We start from the raw sequence: 22,400 nt of genomic DNA, 5'->3' as shown, positions 1-22,400 counted from the left end.
CAAATGAGAGTTTAAATACTGCTGTTGGCTTACGGACATGTACTGGAGGAGCACAGTCAGAATGCAAGTGAATATCTAATTTCCTTAATATGGAAAGTCACATTGTCACATTAGTGTGAGTGTGACTAGATAGGGCTGCTGAATTCACAGCCTTGCAGCAGGGGATTAAACAATGAAAATGAAACACCTTTGGAAGAAGGCACGGATATTTTTCATACTCCAAATATGCCAGAACTAGTTTGACCATTAGCATAGCAGCTTTACTTGTTTGATTCAGGTTGCTTTCCTTAGATTACCATCTTTTCAAATCAAATATAAAAATACATTCTGCAATATTAACTTATATCATTTAAGTTATTTATTACACTTACACAGAATAATATTAGTATAGTGTACATTTGTATACAAACAGTTGAGGATTTTGTTATTTTTCAATCCTTTTTACTTTTTGCAGAAATTGAGTCCTTGTTTTTCTGTACTTTTCCTTTTCTTCTTCCTTTTCTTTGGAGTTTTGGAGTCATCCGTAGAAATGATTAATGATAACTCTGATTGGCTTCAGGGTGAAAATTCAGGAGGTTAATGGAGCTGCTTTGCAAAGAGACCTATTCAGAGCGGAAGCACAGTCAAACCCATCAAAAAAAGGAATCTTGAAAGGTAATGAGATCATTGGCAACATTTGGATCTTTCAACAGGTGCAGTACAAACCTATCAGGGCATCTATCTAAAATTACCCATGAAATGTGGTCAGTAGATAAGATTGTAGGTTGAATATACTGGTCAGAAGAGTAAGTAAAAGTTATCTTGTTATGATCTTGGCTTTACAGCTGGTACAAGTTGCAAGCCTTGATTTGGATGTGTTTATTATGAGTCATCAAGTGATGAGCTGAAAAGCCTGTACAGTAGGTCTCTAGTACATTCAATTTAAATGGAGTGTTGGTAATGAAAACTCCTAAATGAGTGTGGTGCACTTGTTGGGTTAAATCTAGCCCAGTATCACAACAAAGTGTGTAATGGACTCATCAGTCTACTAGAGGATACCGTATCAGTGTCACATTCTGTCTCGTGGAAAGCAAACGTATGTAAGATGAGAGCGTTAGGAAGGTCATGTGACAAAGTACAAAGAGTGTTGAAATCTGTGTAGGGAGGCAGTCTGGGGTGTTTAGATGGAACAAAACACAATACTTTTGCCCAGGAGTCTGTGAGAAAACAAAACATGGATTTCTTGTGACGTCAGTAATTTACTTACATAACGTAATATATGTAACTTTCATAGCGTATGTTGAGTAACTTACATGAAATACGTAACATTACTATTATTGCGTTTTTTTAGTCCAAACCATGATTTTCTTTTTCCTGACACCAACCAAGCAGTTTTGGTGTTAATACCTAACCAACTGCTGAACGCATCACATTAAACTCAAGCCATGTTTTTTATTTTTCTTATACCTAACCACATAGTTTTTTGTGGCTAAATCTAAGACACTTTACTTTCCATGCCTTGGCGAGGATAAACATGACAGTAACATGGTATTGTCTCGTGGACTGATGGGTGTTTGATCATAAACTGATCAATATTACAACAAGAATCCCTGAATACTGTATGGCTGTGTGAACCATAACTTGACACCACAAAAGCAAAATGCTACAGCTCACGTTTACTCATCTATACAACTGACAATAAAAAAGAAAATCCCCAATAAATACTTGCATTTCAGATGTTTGCCTTTTATTTTGATGATCACAACAAAAATACAGAAAGAGTTTAAGTAGAGTTTAACAAATGGTAAAACTTTTTCAGTGTAAAAGCATCTGTTTTGATAAAGCTGGTATTTTTTATTCTCATTTTACAGTACATTTATTCAGTAAATTTGTCACCATTGCCTGTGTGATTTTCATTACGAGATAAATTTCATTGCGGAGTAATTGACAGACTGATTTTATTATTCATTTGACATTTCGATACAACTTCCTGTTGAGTGTTCGTTTTAACAGTAAAGACAGTGGTTCATTTTCAACGGAAATAAATAAATAAGCAATCTAGGTAATGAATATTCAAACATTGTCATCATTGTTTGTCTGGTGAGACTAAATGACACAACGGCAATGAAATGGTTGCTTGTCAATGAATTGGTTAATGAGATAAAACTGGTTGCCTGCTGATGAATTCAACCCATAACATATGTTATGGGTATGGCAAGGAAGCTGTTTTTTTTTTTTTATACAATTTTTTTTTTTTTGTGTAATATTAAAGAAATTACACTTGCCACCAGGATGACCCCAGCATGATGTGAAACCATTTATATAATTTGATGTGTAAGACTGAGTTGTATACTATTTTATATTAATCTCGTCAATTTATATATATATATATATCTTGATAAACTTGTCTTTTAAACATTTTGTTAAAGATACCCTCTTTTATATTTCAGTGTGTCTCCCGAGGTAGCCATTTCAAAAACAGCAATGTTTCTGTATGGTACATTCAGTCCCACTTGAAGTCTTGTCCCACAGTTTCAAAGAATTTGATATTAAATGGCCTATAAAACTCCTGCAGCTGCTCTATGACCTCCCGGTCGATCTGTACATGAGTCCTGCCCTTGGATTTGCCAAGGCATCGTGGTTGGCTGCTGCTCTCTGGCTTCTTCAGGCAGGGGAAACCTTTGGTTCGATTAAAGTAGAAGTGCTTGTCTGTGATTATTCGTTTCAGTCCCAGAAAGTCCTGAACGCGACCCATTTCCCCCGCTGGATCCGTTATCAGTCGCTCACCACTCACAAAGTGCATCTGCGACAGTCGGAAGTACTGCAGCCAGTTCTCCAGGTGCAGAATGTACATCCCAATCCGAATGGCATTCCAGGAAGTGTCAACAATACCTAAACTTCTGTTCTTAAACGCCAGCTCGTCGAACGTAGGGATGTCGGGCTTCTTGGAAAGAGTCTGTGTGTAGTCGGAGATGGCTCTTGTGACTGGGTTACGCACTACAACAATCAGTTTGGTCTCGTGGGACATGCTGGAGATGCGTCTGGGTGCCTCTCTGGTGACAAAGTAGCTGGGAGTCTTCTCTAATGTGATCTGGCTGTCGAGGGTTCGTGGCATTAGTCCCCTTGGGAGGAAAAACACAGAATAAAACACACGAATGAGTCAGCAAGAGTTGTATTTTTCTGTCCAGGAACATTTCACCATGCTTTTCAGTTTTATGAGTGACAAATAAAAACATATCCAGCTCAGGTAGAAGTTTCAAGAGGAATGTGAACAGTACTGTGTGTAACTTGCATCACAAGAGATCTAGGAAACAGTGGTTCAGAAGGATTTTTTTGCAGTCGAAGTAGCAACACCACAGTGCAGAAACTCTGAAACAAGTAAACTCATATTTTAAAAAATTTACTCAAGTAAAATATTACCATACAAATGTAATTAAAGTATCAAACTTAAAAGCACCTATTATGCAGAATAGCTCATTTCAAAAGGTACTGTATATTATGTTAACTGATTATAGTCTCACACGCATTCATCACTTCTAGCTGGTAAAAATGGGACACATTATTTATTTAGTACTTAAGTAAAAGTACTAGTAACAAAAATACAGAATATATTAGATACATATGTAAAATTCTGTAAAAATTCATGTACCATCAGTCTTAACTTTGGTATAACAGCAACAAGCAAATACAATCTTTACATATTCAAAGGGTTATGGAGAAAGCTGTGGGTGTGTTAAATAATTGCAAGTCTTTTGTAATGCATTAATATGTTGACACAAACACCTAAATAAAAGCACAATGTGAATGTATTTGTTAGACATTCAATGGTGACAGGACAGCTTGTAAAACCAAACCATGCATCATAATTATCATCATCAAGCTGCCAAGTTAGCGGCTTTACAAACCACAGGCAAATGATTGCATTTGTCATATTTGTCATGAGAGTTTTCCTTCCCAGCGTAATATGTCATTCTGTTTTGGCACTTTGGTTCAATAACAGTTGATTAATAACCATCTTGTGTCGGCTGTTGAGACAATGAATGCCTCGTTCACAATTCGGTGATCAGCCATACTTTTTCACACATCCGTAGTTCTCTGCTTCCTCAGAGGCAACTCTGCTGTAGCATCGGCACAATAACTTGGCAGTTTGGGAAGAATAATTCCAAGATGGCTCTTTGAAAATGATCCTTAACGTTTATGATTAGAGGAGATATAGTGGCTGAATTTTTACAGCTATATATTCACAGCAGGTGAATCCGCTCCTGGACTTCAGGAACGTTCCCACACAGTTTTGATGATAAATACCACACTTTCTTTATTATTACTGGAGGAAGGCTTCGATTAAAACCTAACCTTTCTCGTAGCTCTCTCTTTCAAGGTAGGGGTAGCCATAGGTTACCTCTAAAGTCTTGGAAATATTGATCCATTTAGCTTTATTTATGAATCCTGAGTTGCTGGCTTGGGTGCCTCAGGGCCACCAGGGAACTATTAATCTTTTATGAGAACAGCACCCTTTCAAGCAAACAGCTTTGCTACACACTAAAAAACTTGCAGTCATTTTCCAGATGGTGCAGAGTCTAAAGTGATCTTCGGTTGTCTGCTGAGGGAACTGTTTGTTATCTGGCTTGTCAAGTCCATACATTTCTACCATCCTCAGAGATCAACATTGTATAGATGAGTGAAGGATCGTGTATGTGCTTGTTCAAAACTGCAACTTGGCATATTACAGAACTTAACTGCCAACATTAACACATACAGTGAAAGGTCTCAAATGATCCTTCTAAAAATAATATACACAGCCAACCTGGTGACAACAACCCAACAAAACAGCAGCATCCTGCAGACAACATCTTTACACTTTCACCACACCAGGAAGGAGGAATTCAGGAAAAACAATTACGTTAATTTTAGACGATATTTCACACTGGAAGTTTTTCCACTCACATTGGTTGTTTTTGTTTAGACACAAAAATATAAAACTCCAAGTGAGCCTGTCATTCAGATGTTGTAACATCTGCTAACGTACCTTGACTTATTGATTTTTACAGCTGTTAGTTTTGTTTACTCCCACTTGGTGTCTTGGTACCAGATACATTACAACAAAAGCTATACAACACTGAGAGGACTGATGGATGGACATGATGGAATATGGTGTGTAAGAAAATGCATCTGAAGTTGGGAAGCAAGCGGCACTATTTAATTATCAGGAAAGTGTATAAAAAGGTTAATATAACATTATGGTGTTATTTTACCTAAAAAAAAACAAAAACACTTGTGGTTTGAGGCAAAAGTTTTGAACTGAATGTAGAAATAGCTGTTTGAATATTCTACAATCAGTCCCATAAAAAAAAAAATCCCATGGCTCCAATAAACAAGTCCAAGTAAGCAAGTTAGTACATTCAACTACTACTTCCGGGCACAATGTCATTACTATATCAACCAATGTGCATATGACCAAAAATGAGGATTGAATGGGAAATATTCAGTGAACAATGTCTTTGATCCACACTGAAATAGTGCAATCCTTGAGAAGTATTGTCATTTTTAACCACTAAACCCAAAAAGTAAACTTCCCTGATAGCAGAACTTCAAGATGAGAACAATTTGTTACCAGTTATGAGACAAATTGTTTCTTCCGTATCTGTTCACACAAGATGCAAACAACAAATGAAAATGACTCTTTAATCCCTCCTCCTGCCTCATTAAACCAATACCTGCAGCACCTGTATCGTCTCATTTCTGTTTCACCTCAGTTGTCTGTTCAAAGGATTGTTTAACTTTGCTGTAATTGCAGCCAATGTGAAGAAAATTCAACCTAGTGATCAAAGAATGTTAATCTTTATTTCTTATTGAAATCGGGGCTATTTAGAAGGGATGCTTTCATGTCAGTGGGAGCAGCCTGGACCAATAAGTTCCAAGCTGCCTGTCTTGGAGTGACGTTAATGAGGAACATGGCGGGGGGTGCCTGTAATATCTACAAATACTTTTTTTTGATCTACAGTTCGTTTTGTAGTCGGGGCTCGTTCAGGTGCATTTGTGTGGTTATCACAAAATTAGCAGCCACATGTGAGCTGGCTGATATGAATGGTTTTAATGGCTGCATATTAACCTTTAATGACCATATGTCCCCTTTTTGAAATGAGGGGGATAAAAAAATCTGAATGTGGATATTTTTTTGTTGTAAATAATGTACCTTTTGCTCACCCGAACATGCGGCAGCAGCACAGCAGCAGCCTAATTTATGTGTCGGTTCTTTATTAAGATAGCAGGAATCAGGCCAGAGGGAGAACATGTGATACCGCAGGCAGATGTCTGAACCAACCATCAGAAATGTACTTTTTAAGGGATTTTTTTTTTCTCTCAAAATGCCCCCAAGAAACTATCAGCACTGCACACAACATCTGAAATGAAAAGATAAAATTCAGGATCTTTTACTGCAGCGTGGTCTGGTATGCCTTTACCAAATAGCTGTTTAGTCCTCTGTGAATAATAATTATTTGCAATTAGAAAATCGGCACAATTGTAACTCCACTGGAATTGCTTTGAGGGTAATCACTGTTTCTGGAACTTGGAAACAAACTTTGAATTACACTTTAATGTGAACATCTTTCCTTCTGGACAGCCACACTATGAACACACACATGCACATGCCCAGGCACACACCTTAATTAACTGACATTTGAGTGAAGTGCCCTGATTGATTACCAACTTCTCAATCAGGATCAACACGAAATTCTTCAGGGTAATTTACAATCTTCTTCACAATTCTTGGTCAAACTTTAAGTCAGGATGCATTACAGGCTTGGATGTGACATTTTAATCACTCTGGGAAAATGAACTCGGGTGTGGAAGATCTGCTCAATACTGTAAATGAGATCTGTTCCTGGACAACGTGGTTGAAAGTTAATTTGTTCTGGATGCTTCAGCGGTGCATTTAATCCTGTAAAAGCACTTAAATTTTTTTTTTTTTTTAAATCAAACTTTATTTGTTTATGTCTGAATTTAGCTGACGTGTACCTCTTTTTTAGTTAGAAATTAGTTATATTTTTTTACAAACTAGATTGGATGTGGTCTGATCGGTGAGCATCATTATGAGTGTGACACAAAAGAGATTGTTTCTTACACATTGTTGTATCCAAACCAAAAAAATGTAACACAAAGTACCACCTCAATTTGTTTAAACACAGAAAACATCACAGGAATTTCACAACATGGAGATTTAAAGTGGGCGGCACAGTGGTGCAGTGGTTACACATTGGTCGCCTCACAGCAAAAAGGTTCCGGGTTTGAATCCGGGACTGGGCCTTTCTGTGTGGAGTTTGCATGTTCTCCCTGTGCCTGCGTGGGTTCTCTCCGGGTACTCCGGCTTCCTCCCACCATCCAAAAACATGCACCTCAGGTTAATTGGTGATTCTACAAATGTCCCTTAGGTGTGAAGGAGAGCGTGAATGGTCTTTGTTTCTGTCTGTCTATAAGTGTTGGCCCTGTGATAGACTGGCGACCTGTCCAGGGTGTACCCTGCCTTTGCCCAAAAGTGAGCTGGGATAGGCTCCAGCCCCCCTGTGACCCTGTTCAGGATAAAGCAGGTATAGCTAATGGATGGATGGAGATTTAAAGTAACTCAAGTAGTCTTCTGTAGAATAGCACCCACAATTAAAACATATGAACTGTGCACACACTAAAGTTAAAGAAACCTTTCTAAAAGTTGCTTTATACAAGTTTATACATCTATTATTAAATATGACAGAATAGAATAGAATTTGAGCTCTGAGGTTAGACATAAAAAATAATTGAGTCAGTTTTAAATAAACTATTTCTTATTCCTATCACTGTAGTCAGTAGTGATTTAATGAACGTTTTTTTGTTAGCCTCATGCCTACATTATGAGTCAAGAGAAAAAAAAGAAGCCAACACAAAAATGAACATCCTTCTGCAACTCTTATCTCCAGGTTGGTCAGGATCAACGGTGGAAAGCACTGCAATCGTTGCCTCATTAATAAAGTGCAGTGTGCCGAAAGCTAGCCCACATACTGTGGTAAACCTGAAAGGGCCTGCTGGCTATCTCGCTGAACGATTTATCTCTGCTGGCGCAGTGGAAGCAGGAGGTCTGGAGCTCACACTTAGTTTCCTCTCGACGCTGGTATGCCATTACAGAATGAATAAGCCACAAACGTGGATGTCTTTATTTCAAAGTACCAACGATTCCCATTAAACCCAGATACAGCACTCTTTTCCAGTGTAAAGTCAGAGCAGGTCAATAATTAGACTGTTACAGTTTGCCCAATCAAAAGTAAACCTCAAGACAACACTACAAATTAAAACTGAAAATGCAGTATTAATGCAAGTTAATGTAAGTGCATATATACCTAAAGCAAACTATTAGCCATCACTCTATATAAGAATACTTGAAGTATTCCAGAACACTTAATATCTGTAAATTGTCCCGTTGTTCTATTAAACACAATATTAAAGTTCTCATGGGGCTCTGAAGGTACAGGGAGTCTAAATCGACTCACCCAGTCAGGATGAGCAATTTCAACCCAGTAGGTCTGAGCTCACACAGGTCTGGAAGAAATCTAATAAAAAAAAAAAAAGGGATATTCACTCCTCAGGCCTTTGACTCTCATTTTGGTGTGAGTTAGAACCCACCCGCCTCCAGAAAATCGTCAGTTAATTTATGGTTGGGTGTAAAAGTTACCCATAGTGCAATAAACAATATTGTGTTGAAGTTTGTCTAGTATGCGATGGTCATTAATGTATTGTGTACCTTTTATTCTTTTATTGAACTGGTATACAGTGATCTGGCCACATCAACAGAGGGTAACATGAGATTAATTTTTCTTGTTAGGAGGTGGGTTGAGTAAATGGTTCAATGGTTAGGTGAGAGAAACTGAGGTTTGCGTCCCCTTGACCTAGCTATTAACGTTGCTATGACGGCGAAGGTTGTGTAAGACAAAGTGCAAGACATTACTGATTATTTCCAGTTTCCAAACACTTGTTGAGGCAGTTTATTTTAAAAACCTGTTTACTGTTTCCAGGACAACGCAGGTTGCACAATTTTAAGAAAAATTTAACTTAAATGCACAACACGATTAAAGGCATCCTTTAAACCCAAACAAGTATCTTTCCCTGAGCCCAACAAAGTGCTTTTTGTGCCTAAATCTAACCAGGGTGCTAATTTAGGAAACATTACTGTGGGTTGTATTTGAGGTTTGGAACAAACAACCTATATGGTTATATGGGTTGGAGTACTTGTTCTAATTGACAGACTTCACAGAGTGGACATTACCCTGACACCCCAGGACAAAAACTAAATCTTTTCAAAATATGGATATCAAATTAGTTTTTCCCAAACTGCTTTCCAGTAGAATCAAACAGAAAACAAATACCACAAAGTACCTCTCTTAAACACAAAAATGTCATATTTTTATGATATATGTATATATATATTGTATAAAGTATTTCGCTGCAAGCTGCTGAATCACTTCCATCTAAGCTGAGAGACGGCGGAGATGCAGACAAGCTCCAGACAAGTCTGTCTTGTTGAACAACTTAAACTTCTAAAGAGCAATGGGGGTTCATCAGGGATGCAGACCATCAGAACGAGTAAAGGTCAGCTTTGAATCATCTCCTTGTGAACAATCAATGAACTCAGAATTTATTACTGTCATTCACTTTGCTCTGAACCTAAAACAGACTGTTGCATATTGTCAGTTCAAGGCAAGTTCTCGGTAAATTTTTCAGCAGAAATACAAAATTGTGCTGAAATCATGCATCTATCAAACAGCATTAACATGTTGTTAGTTGTTTCACATAAATATACATAAATGGGACAGCCTGTACATGAAATTTAGACACAACACAAACATGAGATTCATATATTTTTAAGTAACAACCACAAGTTCATTGACTTCAGTCTCACCCTGTCAAAAGTTTCATTCATATTTTAAAAAAATCGCCTCCACAATAATCCAAACCCCTTTCCATAATATTGTGCAAATTAATTAATTAGGAAATTACGTACTTTCACAATTTATGGTGTCACATTACCTGCAATACTGACTGTGATTACTACTGCACAAGCACTGTTCCGGGTGGCTGAATCCTAAACAGGAAATTATTGGGTCCTATACGACATAGTGCAGTTTGCCTTGGTTTGCATTTACTATGCCAAACTGCATTTATTGTTTTTCTTGCTCCAAATGTACCCACTTGAAGTTGGTAGAAGGTCCACTCCTGCTGATGGTCACACAAATTGCAACAATCAGTTGGTGACATCAGTGTGTCATTGTGCTGGGAGTTTATTCTTGCTTTCAGCGTCAGGAAAATAAGACCCTTTGAAATTGTTTGGTTTCATTGGAACCATTGTAAAACGGTATGAACCTTCTAATGGTGTATTTTGTTTTGGTAGAAGACAGATATCAGTCAGCTTGCTTTGACTACACAGAGTGGGAATGAGTGGCATTCCTATTTGCTTTAAAGTTGCATTGTGGTGCTGTATAGTTTTGCCCCTTGAATGTGATTTTTTTTTCACCGTGTTTGTGGGTGTGGTGACGGCCCCTGCCTTTCCCTGCCGATCTGTCTTGTGTCTTCTTGTTTTAGGTTGGGGGATCGATTGCTTTGGTAGCTACTAAAGACATTTTCCCACCTGAAAGGCCGTACAAAGGTTCCATGTTATGGTTCCATCATATACATGTAATACAGTTTTGGTTTCATATTGAAACAAGGAAACTACATCCTGATGTCTTCACCAACGTGGGCTACATCTCCCTGTACTGGATTGGTTTACACTGGTCTAACTTTGGCTTGAATTGAGATAAATGAAAAAAGCATTGATTTTGTTGCTACTATACTATTACTACAGGCACCTATTTTCCTCTAACGAAATGATTTATATTTTTCAGCATTTTATACATACTTTTTAAAGATGACTTCTGATTTCTTTGACCAAATTACGGGGAAATACTTTGCCTTGTTTTTTTTTACTTCTCTGTTTTTTTCTTCTTCTTATATTGTTTAATGGATAATGATAGACAGACTCAACTTCCTGTAATCAGTCTGAATGTCTGAGTCACCCTGAAAGTGTTTTCACACTGCAAACGAACTGAAATACATCTGTTGGTCAGACCAAATGTTGATCCTTCGATTTGGACCGTACTCTTTAGGCACTTTCCAGACCTGCTTGTGGTTCAGACTGAAGTCAAAATGCCTGACCATCTTTTGTTAGGGTGTTTCCACACATACTAACCAGTCTTCTTCTCTCTCTCTGGTATTGTGCTTTCCCTTTACAGGGTCGTCCTAATTGTTTGGTCCGTCCCATTCAATCAAAGGCCCGGTCTCACCTGTATGGGAAGCCATAATAAACCTGCTTGCTTCCAAGACTTTTTTTTTGTTTTTTTGTTGTTACTCTTTGATGCTCTGGCTCCTGTACTCCCTCCTTATCTGCCCTCTATGAAACTGGTGCCTCAACTGTGTGTCTCTTTGGTTTATATTGTCACTTTAGTTACTCTTTTGAGTTGTTAAATACATTGTTTTGTCTTCAAAGTTGCCAATGGGGTGTGTATCTCCCCTCTTTGTCGAGGCCTTGCGAGCCAAGTTGTGACACTGCCCATTAATAATTTTTGTCTGGGGTTTATGCAATTTAAATACTGCTTAACTAATTCAGATGTAGAAACAATGTCATATTTCACACATTAAACATTAATTCAAATGTGCTTCTTTTTTCTGGACTGAAGTATCTCAACGGTCACAATGTCAATATTATCAGCAAGAAAACATATTTGAATGTGTAAATTCAGTTGGAAACTAACCAGTGTTTTATGTGCATCATCCTTCCCTTGACTTTTAATCAATCAAGGTATTGTGGCAACAGACTATTACTAATTAATCAGTTTAATGAATCAGAGGAGGAGGATTTAAAGCTAACACTGATCTGTTTGGGGTTTAACTTAGAAAACCATTGATCACAATGTGAAGTGTTTCTGCTGGTGCAGAGAGGTTTTGTAAATGGCCTTTACCTCCCACTGGACAACAAATGTTTGTCATTACAGGGACTAATAATGAACCCTGCCCATTAAACAATATGCAGGCTCAAAGGCTGACCGCGAAGAGGCCCTAATCAAAGTGTCCATTACATGCTGTGTTTGTCCGGTCTCTGGAGTAATTTAACAACCGAACAGTTAACACAATAAATTATAAGACAAATTCTCCAGGGATCTCATTGCCAATGTGTTATCACAGTAAGCAGCATGCAGAGTAATGATGGTCACAGTTGTTGCAATACACACAAAACTGTGGTGTTAAAAACAACATTTTCTATGAGGCATCCAGTTGGAAACTTTTTCGAAAGTTAAAAAAAACACAAACAAATACTGTAAAAATGACATGCTTTGGTTGTTGGTTTTTCTGTCTAATTTAGTAAATGTTGAGGTCTGGTTAGTGAAAACTGAGGCTTATATAATTAGTGTCTGAACTGTGCACTGGTCTGGAAGCCTGTCAAAGAAGCTTCAGGATAATTGCTTTTTTTTTTGGACACAATAGTATGTTTTCAAATGGAGCTTTCAAGCACTGTGTTTTTGTCTCATTTGAGCGGCAGCAAGTTATTTTTGTTCAATTTGCTCACAGGATTTAATATCATTTTTTTGTTAAATATATTTTTTATATTCAAATGCTGATTTCAGGGTTTTATAATATTTGTGTTTGCGAGCAGACTGACCTGAGGAAACTCTACACACCATTTGCCCTGAAATGTCCTGAAACGCCAAAACCACACATAGACCTGCACCCCACCGTCTAAACCCATTACCAGTTTGTATTACACAGGGAGACTGTGCAGAGAAGATGTTCTTATGCTGTGTGATTCTCATAATGTCTGCGCCACTGCACTTCCTAAAAATGACATCTTCCTCCTTCCTGATATGACAGCATAGCTCCAGTGTGCACTGGTGAGGCCGCTCCATTATTAAACTATCACTCACTTAGATTACAGCTGTGATGACATCTGATCATTAATCACCAGCTACAGAAGCCTGCCACCTCAAAAGTCTATTAAGAGTTAACAAAGAGCAGTCCAGGCGATCACAGCAATCCTGCGGCCAATTCAACGAGGTGAGGAACAGAGGTGAATAACAATTCCGCGTCCTGAGAATCAAGCATCCATTTCTCTAATTTAATCAGAGACAAATTGGCTGAAAATAGCAGAGAGGCTGAGCCAGATGTGTTACGGCCTAGGATCTCTTTGACATCAGGCAACTTATCAGCCATAATGGAATCAAAACATATTTATAGCAGGACAATGCAGTCCCGCTGCACTGTAAAAAAAAAAATTGCATAAAATATTCAACCTTGAACAAAATCCTATTTAACTGCTGTCATTTCAACTCAAGGCTCTTGTTTTCCTTGAAATAACAATTATTCATGGTTTGGCCTGCAGAGGCAAATGACTGACACTTGCTCTCCTTGAGCAATAACACGTTCAATTGAACTGAGCTACGAGCTGTCACATTAACATGTGGCAAGGCTGGATCTACGGACACTGAAATGAGGACACTCAGACTGACAGAAAAGCCTCTGAAATCCTGAATGGCACATTTTCAGATGAGGATCAGCGCTCATTCTGTGTATTTTGTGTAATTTCCTTTTAAATGAAGTTATAGCTGTTGGGCTGCTAGCTGATGAACACATACAATCTAGCTTATAAAGGCTTTTGCAGTGTTGTCGTATCATTCGGATGGAAACAAAAATGAAAATGTTTAATAATCTTATAATTCACATTAAGTGCCCTTCATCGTGACTTTGTGAAAGTAATAATCAGTGATGGGCAGATGTTGTTCCCATACACTTCCCCTAAATTTCTCCTCCTATTTGTGCAGCATCTTAACTGACATTAATGGCAAGTCCTTAAATTTACATCCACATTGCAGCCCTTAGCAGTTATTTCTAGGTTTACAGTATAGCCTCTAGCAATGTGACAGTCAAGGATATTTATAAATGGAGTGCAGACGGATCGCACCCCCTCCGAAGTTTTTCCTCTACACTTAGGTGGTGGGAAAGTACAAAAGGAGACAGAAAGGGGAGACAGAGGTGAGAAAGCTCAGACAGGATTTGATCACTAGTCAGTAGGGACACACTGGGTTCGCCAACGGGGGAAAGATAACAAGCTGACGATCTCTAAAAGTGAGATAAGGATCGCTGACTTATGGATATTTCCACAATCACAATGTCTGTAAAATGATACCACCATTGGCAGAGGGACTCTTGGAAGCCAAATTTAAGTCTATTTTTTATAACTTTCACATAATTGTCATGAGTCGTGCAGTGCTTGACCTACTGCAAATTTTGGGGCCGAGAAAAAATACAATAACAATAATGACCTCATGAGCAATCTAGTTGACTTTGAATCTGTATACTTCTAATGGTTTTCCTACAATCCTAAATGTACAACAAAATGTGCCATTATGTTCATATTTTCTGCAGTCTAGTAAGTGTGCATTTTTTTTTGCTGTAGAGGCGGGAGGTGTTTGGGGCAAATGATGGGTTCCCTAAGTGCAGTACAATAGTATTTTGCAGCATGAGCATTTAGCGATTTTACATGACAGTCTGTGAATTTTTTTCCAGGCAGCATTATAGAATGTTTTTGCAAAATGTACTTGTTGTTGCAGATTAGTAGTTTTAAGAGACTGTGTTGTTTCCAATGTCATAAAAAATGTAAAGGAATAATTTGCATTTCACATATGGCAGGAAATTATCCAATGTGTTTAACCAGATCAAGTGGCAACCATATTTCATTAATTTGAAAATTGGGTCAACAACTTCTTAAACAATGTATTTCAAGGTACCCTGTGGAGTGTGTGTGCTCTGCAAAACAAAGAATGAAAAAAAAATAGGTTCCCACTTACAAGATAATTGCTCCATAGTTTTACTAAAAGGGATGCATTGCTGTGGTTTCAGTTCAATGCTAACACCAGTTTGCTAAATGCAAAAAAATGGCAATCCTAACATGTAAACTATACACTTGTAGTTTACGATGCTCACTGTGTTCAGTTAGCCTGCATTTTCCACCAAAAACCTAGTCTGACTCAGGATGTAGAGATGTTGGTATAAACCTGCCTTTGGTTGACCGTTTAACGTGACATTATCCTCCCCTTATTCTATTAGATTTATATATGTAGTGCCAAATCACAATCAAATCTGCGTGTTACTGTTTTCTGAAATCCCCACCACAATAGGAAGCCATAACAACCTCCAAGTCAGCAACCTGTACGCTGAAAATGGCAAGTTTTGACAAAGACTTTGTACCATGTAGGCCTGCTCGGTCTTGCCAGCGCTCATTTTACACACATGCAAATGTTCCACCAAAAGAAGCCCCCAACCCCAACACTATTTTGTAGGACTAGTGTTTCTGCATCCTGGATGTAATGCCACCGAGGGTACTTTCCTCCGCGAATACCAGAATGATATCTGCTATGAGACACTTTACACTTATGAACACTTAATATAGAGAACTTAACACAAAGCTAAGGCTGATAGGAATAATCATTTTCAGGTACTTGGTCATAAACTGAAGTCTTGAATAAAATGAAATTTTGACCTGGCAGTGGTGCTACAGGAAAGTTAATACATTATTTGATTTGTTACAATTTCTCTTGAGGCTAATATGAATGTGTGTACTAAATGTTACAGTAAACCATCCAAAGGTTGTTGAGATGTCAACCTAATGGTAGATAGGCAGGTACTTTATTAATCCCAGGGAAATCCTTAAAATGGCACCTCAGAAAAAGTCGATCAGTAAAATTGTTACAACATAATATCTGGGCGTCATGGATGTCTGTACAGAACTTTATGGCAATCCATCCAATAGTTGTTGAGTTATTTGTCTTGAACAAAGTGGCTCATTGACCGACTGTATTACTGGCTAATATGTAAGCAGTGTAAAGTGTGATGACTTATTATATTATATATACACACTCTTCGTACCATCAATGTTACAATATTGAAGAGGCACTGTTGGTTGTTTAATTTCCTATACAACATCTTAAGCATAATCGGTTCCCAATATAAGCACATGATTAGTTTATTTCCTGAACTATTCTATGAAATAAAAGCACAGCCCCTTTCTATTTCAGACCAGCCTCATCGGAGAAATGTCTCAAAAAGAGTTGTTTTCTAATTAATGTTAACCACTGCATGTCTCTGAGCTGCGAATGAAGACAGCTCATTAATAATGCAGAGTGGGCCAGACCATCCCTTACTCTATAATGTGTAGTTTTCTGCGCTAAATGAGAACCATCTAACTTTCTGTCCTCATCAACCTTTCTGATGATACTGTTCCAGAGCTCCCTGCCTCCCCGAGCCAATTAATGTGGACCTGGAGAATATTTGGCACTGCAGCCTCTCATACAATTTCAACACTTCTCAGGGAGGCAACTAGAAGTGCTTCTGACTCCTGTGAAATCAATAGAGCTGAGATGCCCTTTTAAGTCCTGATGGTGTATAGCAACGTGTTTATGTTTGATCTTTATGATTCTGTGGAGAACGGAAAAAGTGGCGAGGAACGTGTGAAGAAATTGGTGGCAGAGAAACGTCTGTCTCATCAAGCCCTGTGTGGTTATGTGAATACCCTCACACAAAATAAATGAGGCCACATGTGTGTTCTGTTCAAGAGGCACAGTAATGAACACTGCACCATTTTTCTTCTTAGCCTAAATGGTCTGTCACACGCTTAATGTAACAAGACTGTGCTGAACAGCTGGCTAGTACACTGAAACGTACGAGAGTTAATTAGGTGTTTCGTGTTGTATGTTTTTGACTGTTCAACAGATAAAAACTACTGAGAATTACAACAAAAAATTAATTGAGGTGTTTTGAAATGTATCATAAATTAAGTTTTATTTTTTTGTAGTACAGAAAATGAGAACTCAGTTGATTAATTTAGATGATCTTGTGATCACATGCATGTGTTAATGAAGACTGAGATGTGATTGATTGGTCAAAAAAACACACTTTGCGTTTAGAATATTTTGATACACATCCAGAGGTCAATAATCAATTTTCAAGGGCAAATATATCAGTTAATAAACAGAAAATCAATAAATGGCAATTTCAACTTTTTGATCTCAAATTATGATGGAAATATTTACGATGGGAATAAAGTCAATAGTTGTAGAGATATTGTTACGAAACTGAAGCGGAAAGTTTGACCAGTTGGTGTCACTAAACAAAGGCTTCGCTCAGATAGCAGGCAAATCGAATGTTTCTCAAATCAGATCTTTACGACAGACTGTCCACACTGTTATATGCAAATGAGCAGATCAGATTTGGTGTGTCCAGACATGACCAACAATTTGCATGGGTTGCTGTGGTAACATCGTGCTCATAGCAACGCCGGTGAGGTGGCTTTCCAACACAGAGGTTGCTGGTACGGAAGTGGCAGCAGACAATTTATTTTGGATTCTGTCCACGGACTTTTGTTGTCTCCACTCTCTGATAGCGCTCTGCTAGTGGAAGCATAGATTCTGCTCACTATGAACGTAGAGTAGCGTTGTGATTGACGCAATAAATCTGATATGAGCCACCAGAGCATCCGGACTGAGACACATTTGTAGAAATCTCACTACAATTACATTTCAAACAACCTCCAAATGTGGTTTGGATCAGGTCAGGGATAAACAAAGTCAGGATTCAGCCTCTGGGGAACATAAATATCTGCTACAAATTTCATGGCAATCCTTAATATTTGATTTTCAAAGAAACACAGCAAGTTACTTAAATTATTGAAAGCTCATCAGGACAATTGTACACTGTATACACATCCATGTTTCTATTTTGGGTCGGAAACATGAACAGGCTAAGTCTCCTGAATTTCATCTTTTTTAGTGTACTTTATATTGTATTCTATGGATCTTCAGATATATCGCTCTGCTCTTTCAGTTTTTTATGATTGTAAACTGGCTGCTTTTCGAAACAGCTGTTTCAACTTGTGGATTCAACACAAATATATCCTGTATTGTGTGTTTACTGGATGACGAACACAAGTCTCTTTTAAACTCTACAGCATGTAAGAGCTCAGGGGTTTACTGTTATCTTCTATATTTCATGGCTAAAATGTGATTTAAAAAGATAACCGATGGATTATGGTTATACAAACTTTTATTTGACCCACATTGACAGACCGATATGCCAAGTGATAAATTGGGTTTTTGAAGCCAGCTCAGAGTCGCTCATTGCAACAAGGCAGGGCAACTCATGCAGACTGTACAAATACATTATGCTACTTGCCTATGGAGACAAATGTCACAGTTAAATGAAATGGAAAGGTACTTTATGTGAAGTGTTGCCAACAACCCGAAGATTGTGACAGATAATCACTGAGGGCCAGTCTTAAACAATGAACATCCCTCAGTGCCTTGTCAGGTTGAATAACTGTTGTTTCAGTCTCAAGTAATTCAGTCTTTGTGTCCAAGGTATGGTTAAAGTATTTATCTTGACTATATGAACTGTCAACCTGTGAGAAGTGTGCAGTATTCCTTCTTTGTAATTTTCCACAAGCGGCATCAAATCAGCGTGGGACTTCAATTTATCTTAATTTAAAGTGACACAGTAAAAAAAAAACTAAATCAAACCTCTACCGCCTAAACCTCTGCTCTCATAGTTTGCTAAGTGAAGTAAATAGTTGTTGTGTCATTAGGCTGTTTAAAAATGGTAGATTTTGATGTAAATGATGAAAGGTTGCGAAAGCAGTGGACTAATGGTGAGGGCAGGATGATGTCTGATGTGTTGATGTCTGATCTGGTCAGATGTGTCGAGGCAGAAAAATGCACCAGCTGTTTGTTTCAGCATATTTCTGCTGTTTTGGGTTGTAATTCAGATGTTTAACTGATGTTTGGATCTTCTGTTGCTTTAGTGTGCTGTGTGTTAATAAAGAAAGGCCGGTGATGTACAACTGACTCAATTACACTGCCCACATTTGGACATGTGTGTGCATGTCTTTTCATAAAACTCACACATCCTCTGGGCCCATGTAAAAAGTGCACTGAGGTATTTGCTGAAGTACTTAACTGGCTTTCCAGCTCACTCTGTTAATTGATTCGAAGATGGACACCTTTTGTTTGGGAATGAATTGTTGTGTTTGTTTCACAGATTAAATTGATTTAGAAATAATAAAGACTAAATGATCATTAAGAAGCCCCTCGGGGAGTTTTCCTCAACTATTCAGAAAGCAGAAAGCACCTTACCATGCATGCAAATGAAAAGAAATCACAGCGTAAGTGTGATAACCAAATATAGTAAATGGAATATTAAAATTAATATCAGAGATGGCAAAAAGTCCTTAATAACATGCACATTATTGAACAAGTGTTTGGTGTCTAAACATCCCACCAGGGGAGGGAAGGGGAGGAGATTTCATGTCTTACGATGGATTTTTATTATATTATAGCCTCTGGTTCATTAGTTTGAGAGTGAGACAAATTCTCGTTATATCAGTGGGAGGCTGCTTTTGTGATACAACTCCATTGTACAACCATTCTTTGCGTAGCTGTATATGTGTGTGTGGTGTCTGCATGAGTACACTGATATTATTTCTAGCATCATCAACAATGCAATATTTTATTTCTTCACATTTGACTCTACATGGTCAGCCTTGTTCTGTCAGCTCATTTTAGTTAAATCAAACTTATATTTATGTGTAACAGATATTACAAATAATTAAATTAAAATTAAAAATAAACTTTTTTACTTGAGGAAAATGTTGCGTAATCTGATCTGAAATGAGACCCTAAAAACAAGCAGACTCAAAGTGTTGTAATTACTTTACTTACAGATGATTGTTGTGTGTGTTTACATCACAACATCACTGGGCAGTTTATTTAAGTAAAAAGACAGGCACTTTCATCCCAAAGATGTTCTATACATATCAAGTATAGAAAATATAGCTCAACTTACAAGCACACAAATTTAGCCTAGTGGTTCTGAGAACCAGATGGTGATGGAGTCCCACCATTTTGCCATCTAATCTGTGCAGTTTCAACAGTTCAGTCTCAATAATAACCAGTGTCTCAGAAGAAAATAAATATCCCTGCATTTCTATAATTTTTAACATCATGTAATCAATCACTAATAATGACAAATATTCTAACTTTGGCTGCTCAAAGCCAAGGTCAATCAAAAACACCTCTTAGTGTGCATGTTTGCCAAAATCTGAGACAACTATTAGCTGGGCCTTGATGGACAGGCACTCATATGATAATTCACTGCAGCCTCTGCTGTTCATTCCTGCAGTGCAGACTGAGAACAGACTTCCTCGCTTGTTTTGAAAGCAACGTCACAGACCCCACTGTGGGTAAGTGAGTGGAAAGCTCCAAAAATCACATGTAAAGGAACACAACACCATCCATCTTCTGAGGAAAACATTTTGCATTTTCAGTTTGTCAGTTTGTAGATTCAACAGGGGTCATCCAGACAAAAATGTGTGTGTGTGTGTGTGGGGAGGGGGGTGGGGGGCACCTTGTGAGCCCCTTCACCAACCAGTGCAAGATGATTTTGTGCCCAGCTGAAGCCAGAGGGCTGCCTGTGTCATCTCTGGTGTTTGCTCAGATTATTTGGTGTGTGAACTGCATCAGCCGACATCAGCCTCATGGCGCTCTGGGCTCAGCACCATGGAGCTCTGGTGACAGCTAACATGTGCAGTGCTGAGATAAAAGAGCATTGTACTGACTAAAAAGTAGTAAAAACTTGTGATCTCAGTGGTGACATGTCAAACTTGGGCATGAGGATATGTGTGTGTGTGTGTGTGTGTGTGTGTGTGTGTGTGTGTGTGTGTGTGTGTGTGTGTGTGTGTGTGTGTGTGTGTGTGTGTGGTCGCCTCACCAAAAAAAGTCCCTGATACTGTACACAGCTATGTGCCTCTTAAAATGATTTATAGGACATTGAGACATAGTACAATTTATGAAAAGTGCCTTAGACTTTGCCTTCATATTGATCAGAAACTAGGTTAAATAGCCTACTACAGGACCTCTCATGACAAGAGTCACCTGTCAAGCAGAGCAGAGGGGTGACTGCACTGTGACAGTAGTAAGGAAAACGGCACCATCTATGCAGATATAACAAGACAAATGTCCATCATTTAACTTGGTAGCTCAATGAAATTGAACATTTGTATTTCATTGTTTGTTTCCTATTCTGCTCACCTGTACCAGTCCAGCCCTCTGTCATAGTTTCTGTCGAAAAAGTGCGGCTCTGTTCCGAGTGCGCGCACATCTGGATGTATCCGGATGAACTCCAGCACCGCCCTGGTTCCTCCTTTCTTCACGCCGACTATTAACGCGTTAGGCAGCTTCTTATTCCCATATTTCTGCGCAACACTCATGTTTCTCAACTTCGTGTCAGCCCAGTGAGTACCCAGCGAGGCAGGGGCTTTATCTTGGTCGCGGAGATCACTTGATCCCCGCTGGTCAGCAGACTCATGCAGAGCGGACCTGACTTCCAGCGAAGCGCAATTGTCCAATTTCCCCAGAAGTTTCTTCCCTCCTGCGTTCTTGCTCGGTGGGCATCGTTTCCCCTCGTAACCGTGGTTTGTCATGATTGTGCTGCGACAAAAAATAATACTATAGCATAAATAGGTGCAAGACAGTGACACGGTGAAGATGAAGGCGAATCTGGCGCTGAATCTGTTCGCAGATGAGAGGAACCTATGTGCCATGTCTCCATGGGTTCAAAGTGCTGCATGATTTTCCATCGGAGTCTTCCTCCTCTGTTGCTCTGCGGTCGGAGTCTGGCAATAATGTAGGTTCCAAAGTCAGACAGACTGGCATATGAGGATAGGGGTGGCTTCTTGGAGGCATCAACTGCGCATAAGTCGCATTATTTCTTCTCATAGGCTGCTGAACTGTGAGAGGAAACTTGAGCTGAATATGATTACAGCTGAGGAAAATTGGGTCAGTCCTCCTTTAAACAAGTTCTTCTTAAGTAGTTTGAAGTGACTCATTTAGTGATGCCACAGCGGAGGAATTTGACGCCCATCGTTCTCCTCCTTCTCCTTGTTGTGCGTCGATTAAGAGAAAAGGAAAAAAGTGTCCAAGTGTCCTCAGTGTCCCAAAAAACTCTCACCAGCACGATCGTTCTGCTCGCCTCCGAGGGGATTTCGATACTCAGCCCTCCTCTCCCTTTCATAATGAAGTTGTGAAGATATATGCACTTAGGCTACCAGGTATAAATATTTAATCAACCCCCTGACGTCATGCACATGCTCATAATTCTATATGCGTTTATCTTTTAAAGGAACATCCCAGATATTTTAGGGGAGATCATTTGGAGTTTTTAAGATTAAAAAAATTGTGTCCGGGAATCATTTAAGTTTTGATTTCATTACTTCTGCATGGCAAAAACATTTTTACAACACGTGCAGCATTCAGAAAAACAAATGT

The 22,400-nt window shown here is 38.6% G+C and overlaps 1 protein-coding gene across 1 annotated transcript; it reads right to left on the bottom strand.

The window, feature by feature from the left end:
* Positions 1-457: 457 nt before the first annotated feature.
* Positions 458-22,139, bottom strand: hs3st2 (heparan sulfate (glucosamine) 3-O-sulfotransferase 2). The gene is made up of 2 exons (XM_069148772.1): positions 21,165-22,139; positions 458-3,101 (listed from the first exon to the last, which is right to left on the bottom strand). The coding sequence occupies exons 1-2, from the start codon at positions 21,674-21,676 to the stop codon at positions 2,483-2,485; spliced, it is 1,131 nt and encodes a 376-aa protein (XP_069004873.1). The 5' UTR covers positions 21,677-22,139; the 3' UTR covers positions 458-2,482.
* Positions 22,140-22,400: the final 261 nt, after the last annotated feature.

Source organism: Embiotoca jacksoni, unplaced genomic scaffold, assembly GCF_022577435.1.
Source record: "Embiotoca jacksoni isolate LCO1_2020_lvr unplaced genomic scaffold, fEmbJac1.0.p SCAF_15, whole genome shotgun sequence".
Taxonomy (NCBI): Eukaryota; Metazoa; Chordata; class Actinopteri; family Embiotocidae; genus Embiotoca; species Embiotoca jacksoni.
This window is presented reverse-complemented; position numbering and strand designations above follow the sequence as displayed.

Excerpts from the sequence above, each read along its gene's own strand:
- hs3st2 (XM_069148772.1), bottom strand. The coding sequence starts at position 21,676 with ATGGCACATAGGTTCCTCTCATCTGCGAACAGATTCAGCGCCAGATTC. Across the intron at positions 3,102-21,164 it reads AGAGGGCTGGACTGGTACAG|GGGACTAATGCCACGAACCC; the intron begins GTGAGCAGAATA and ends TTTCCTCCCAAG.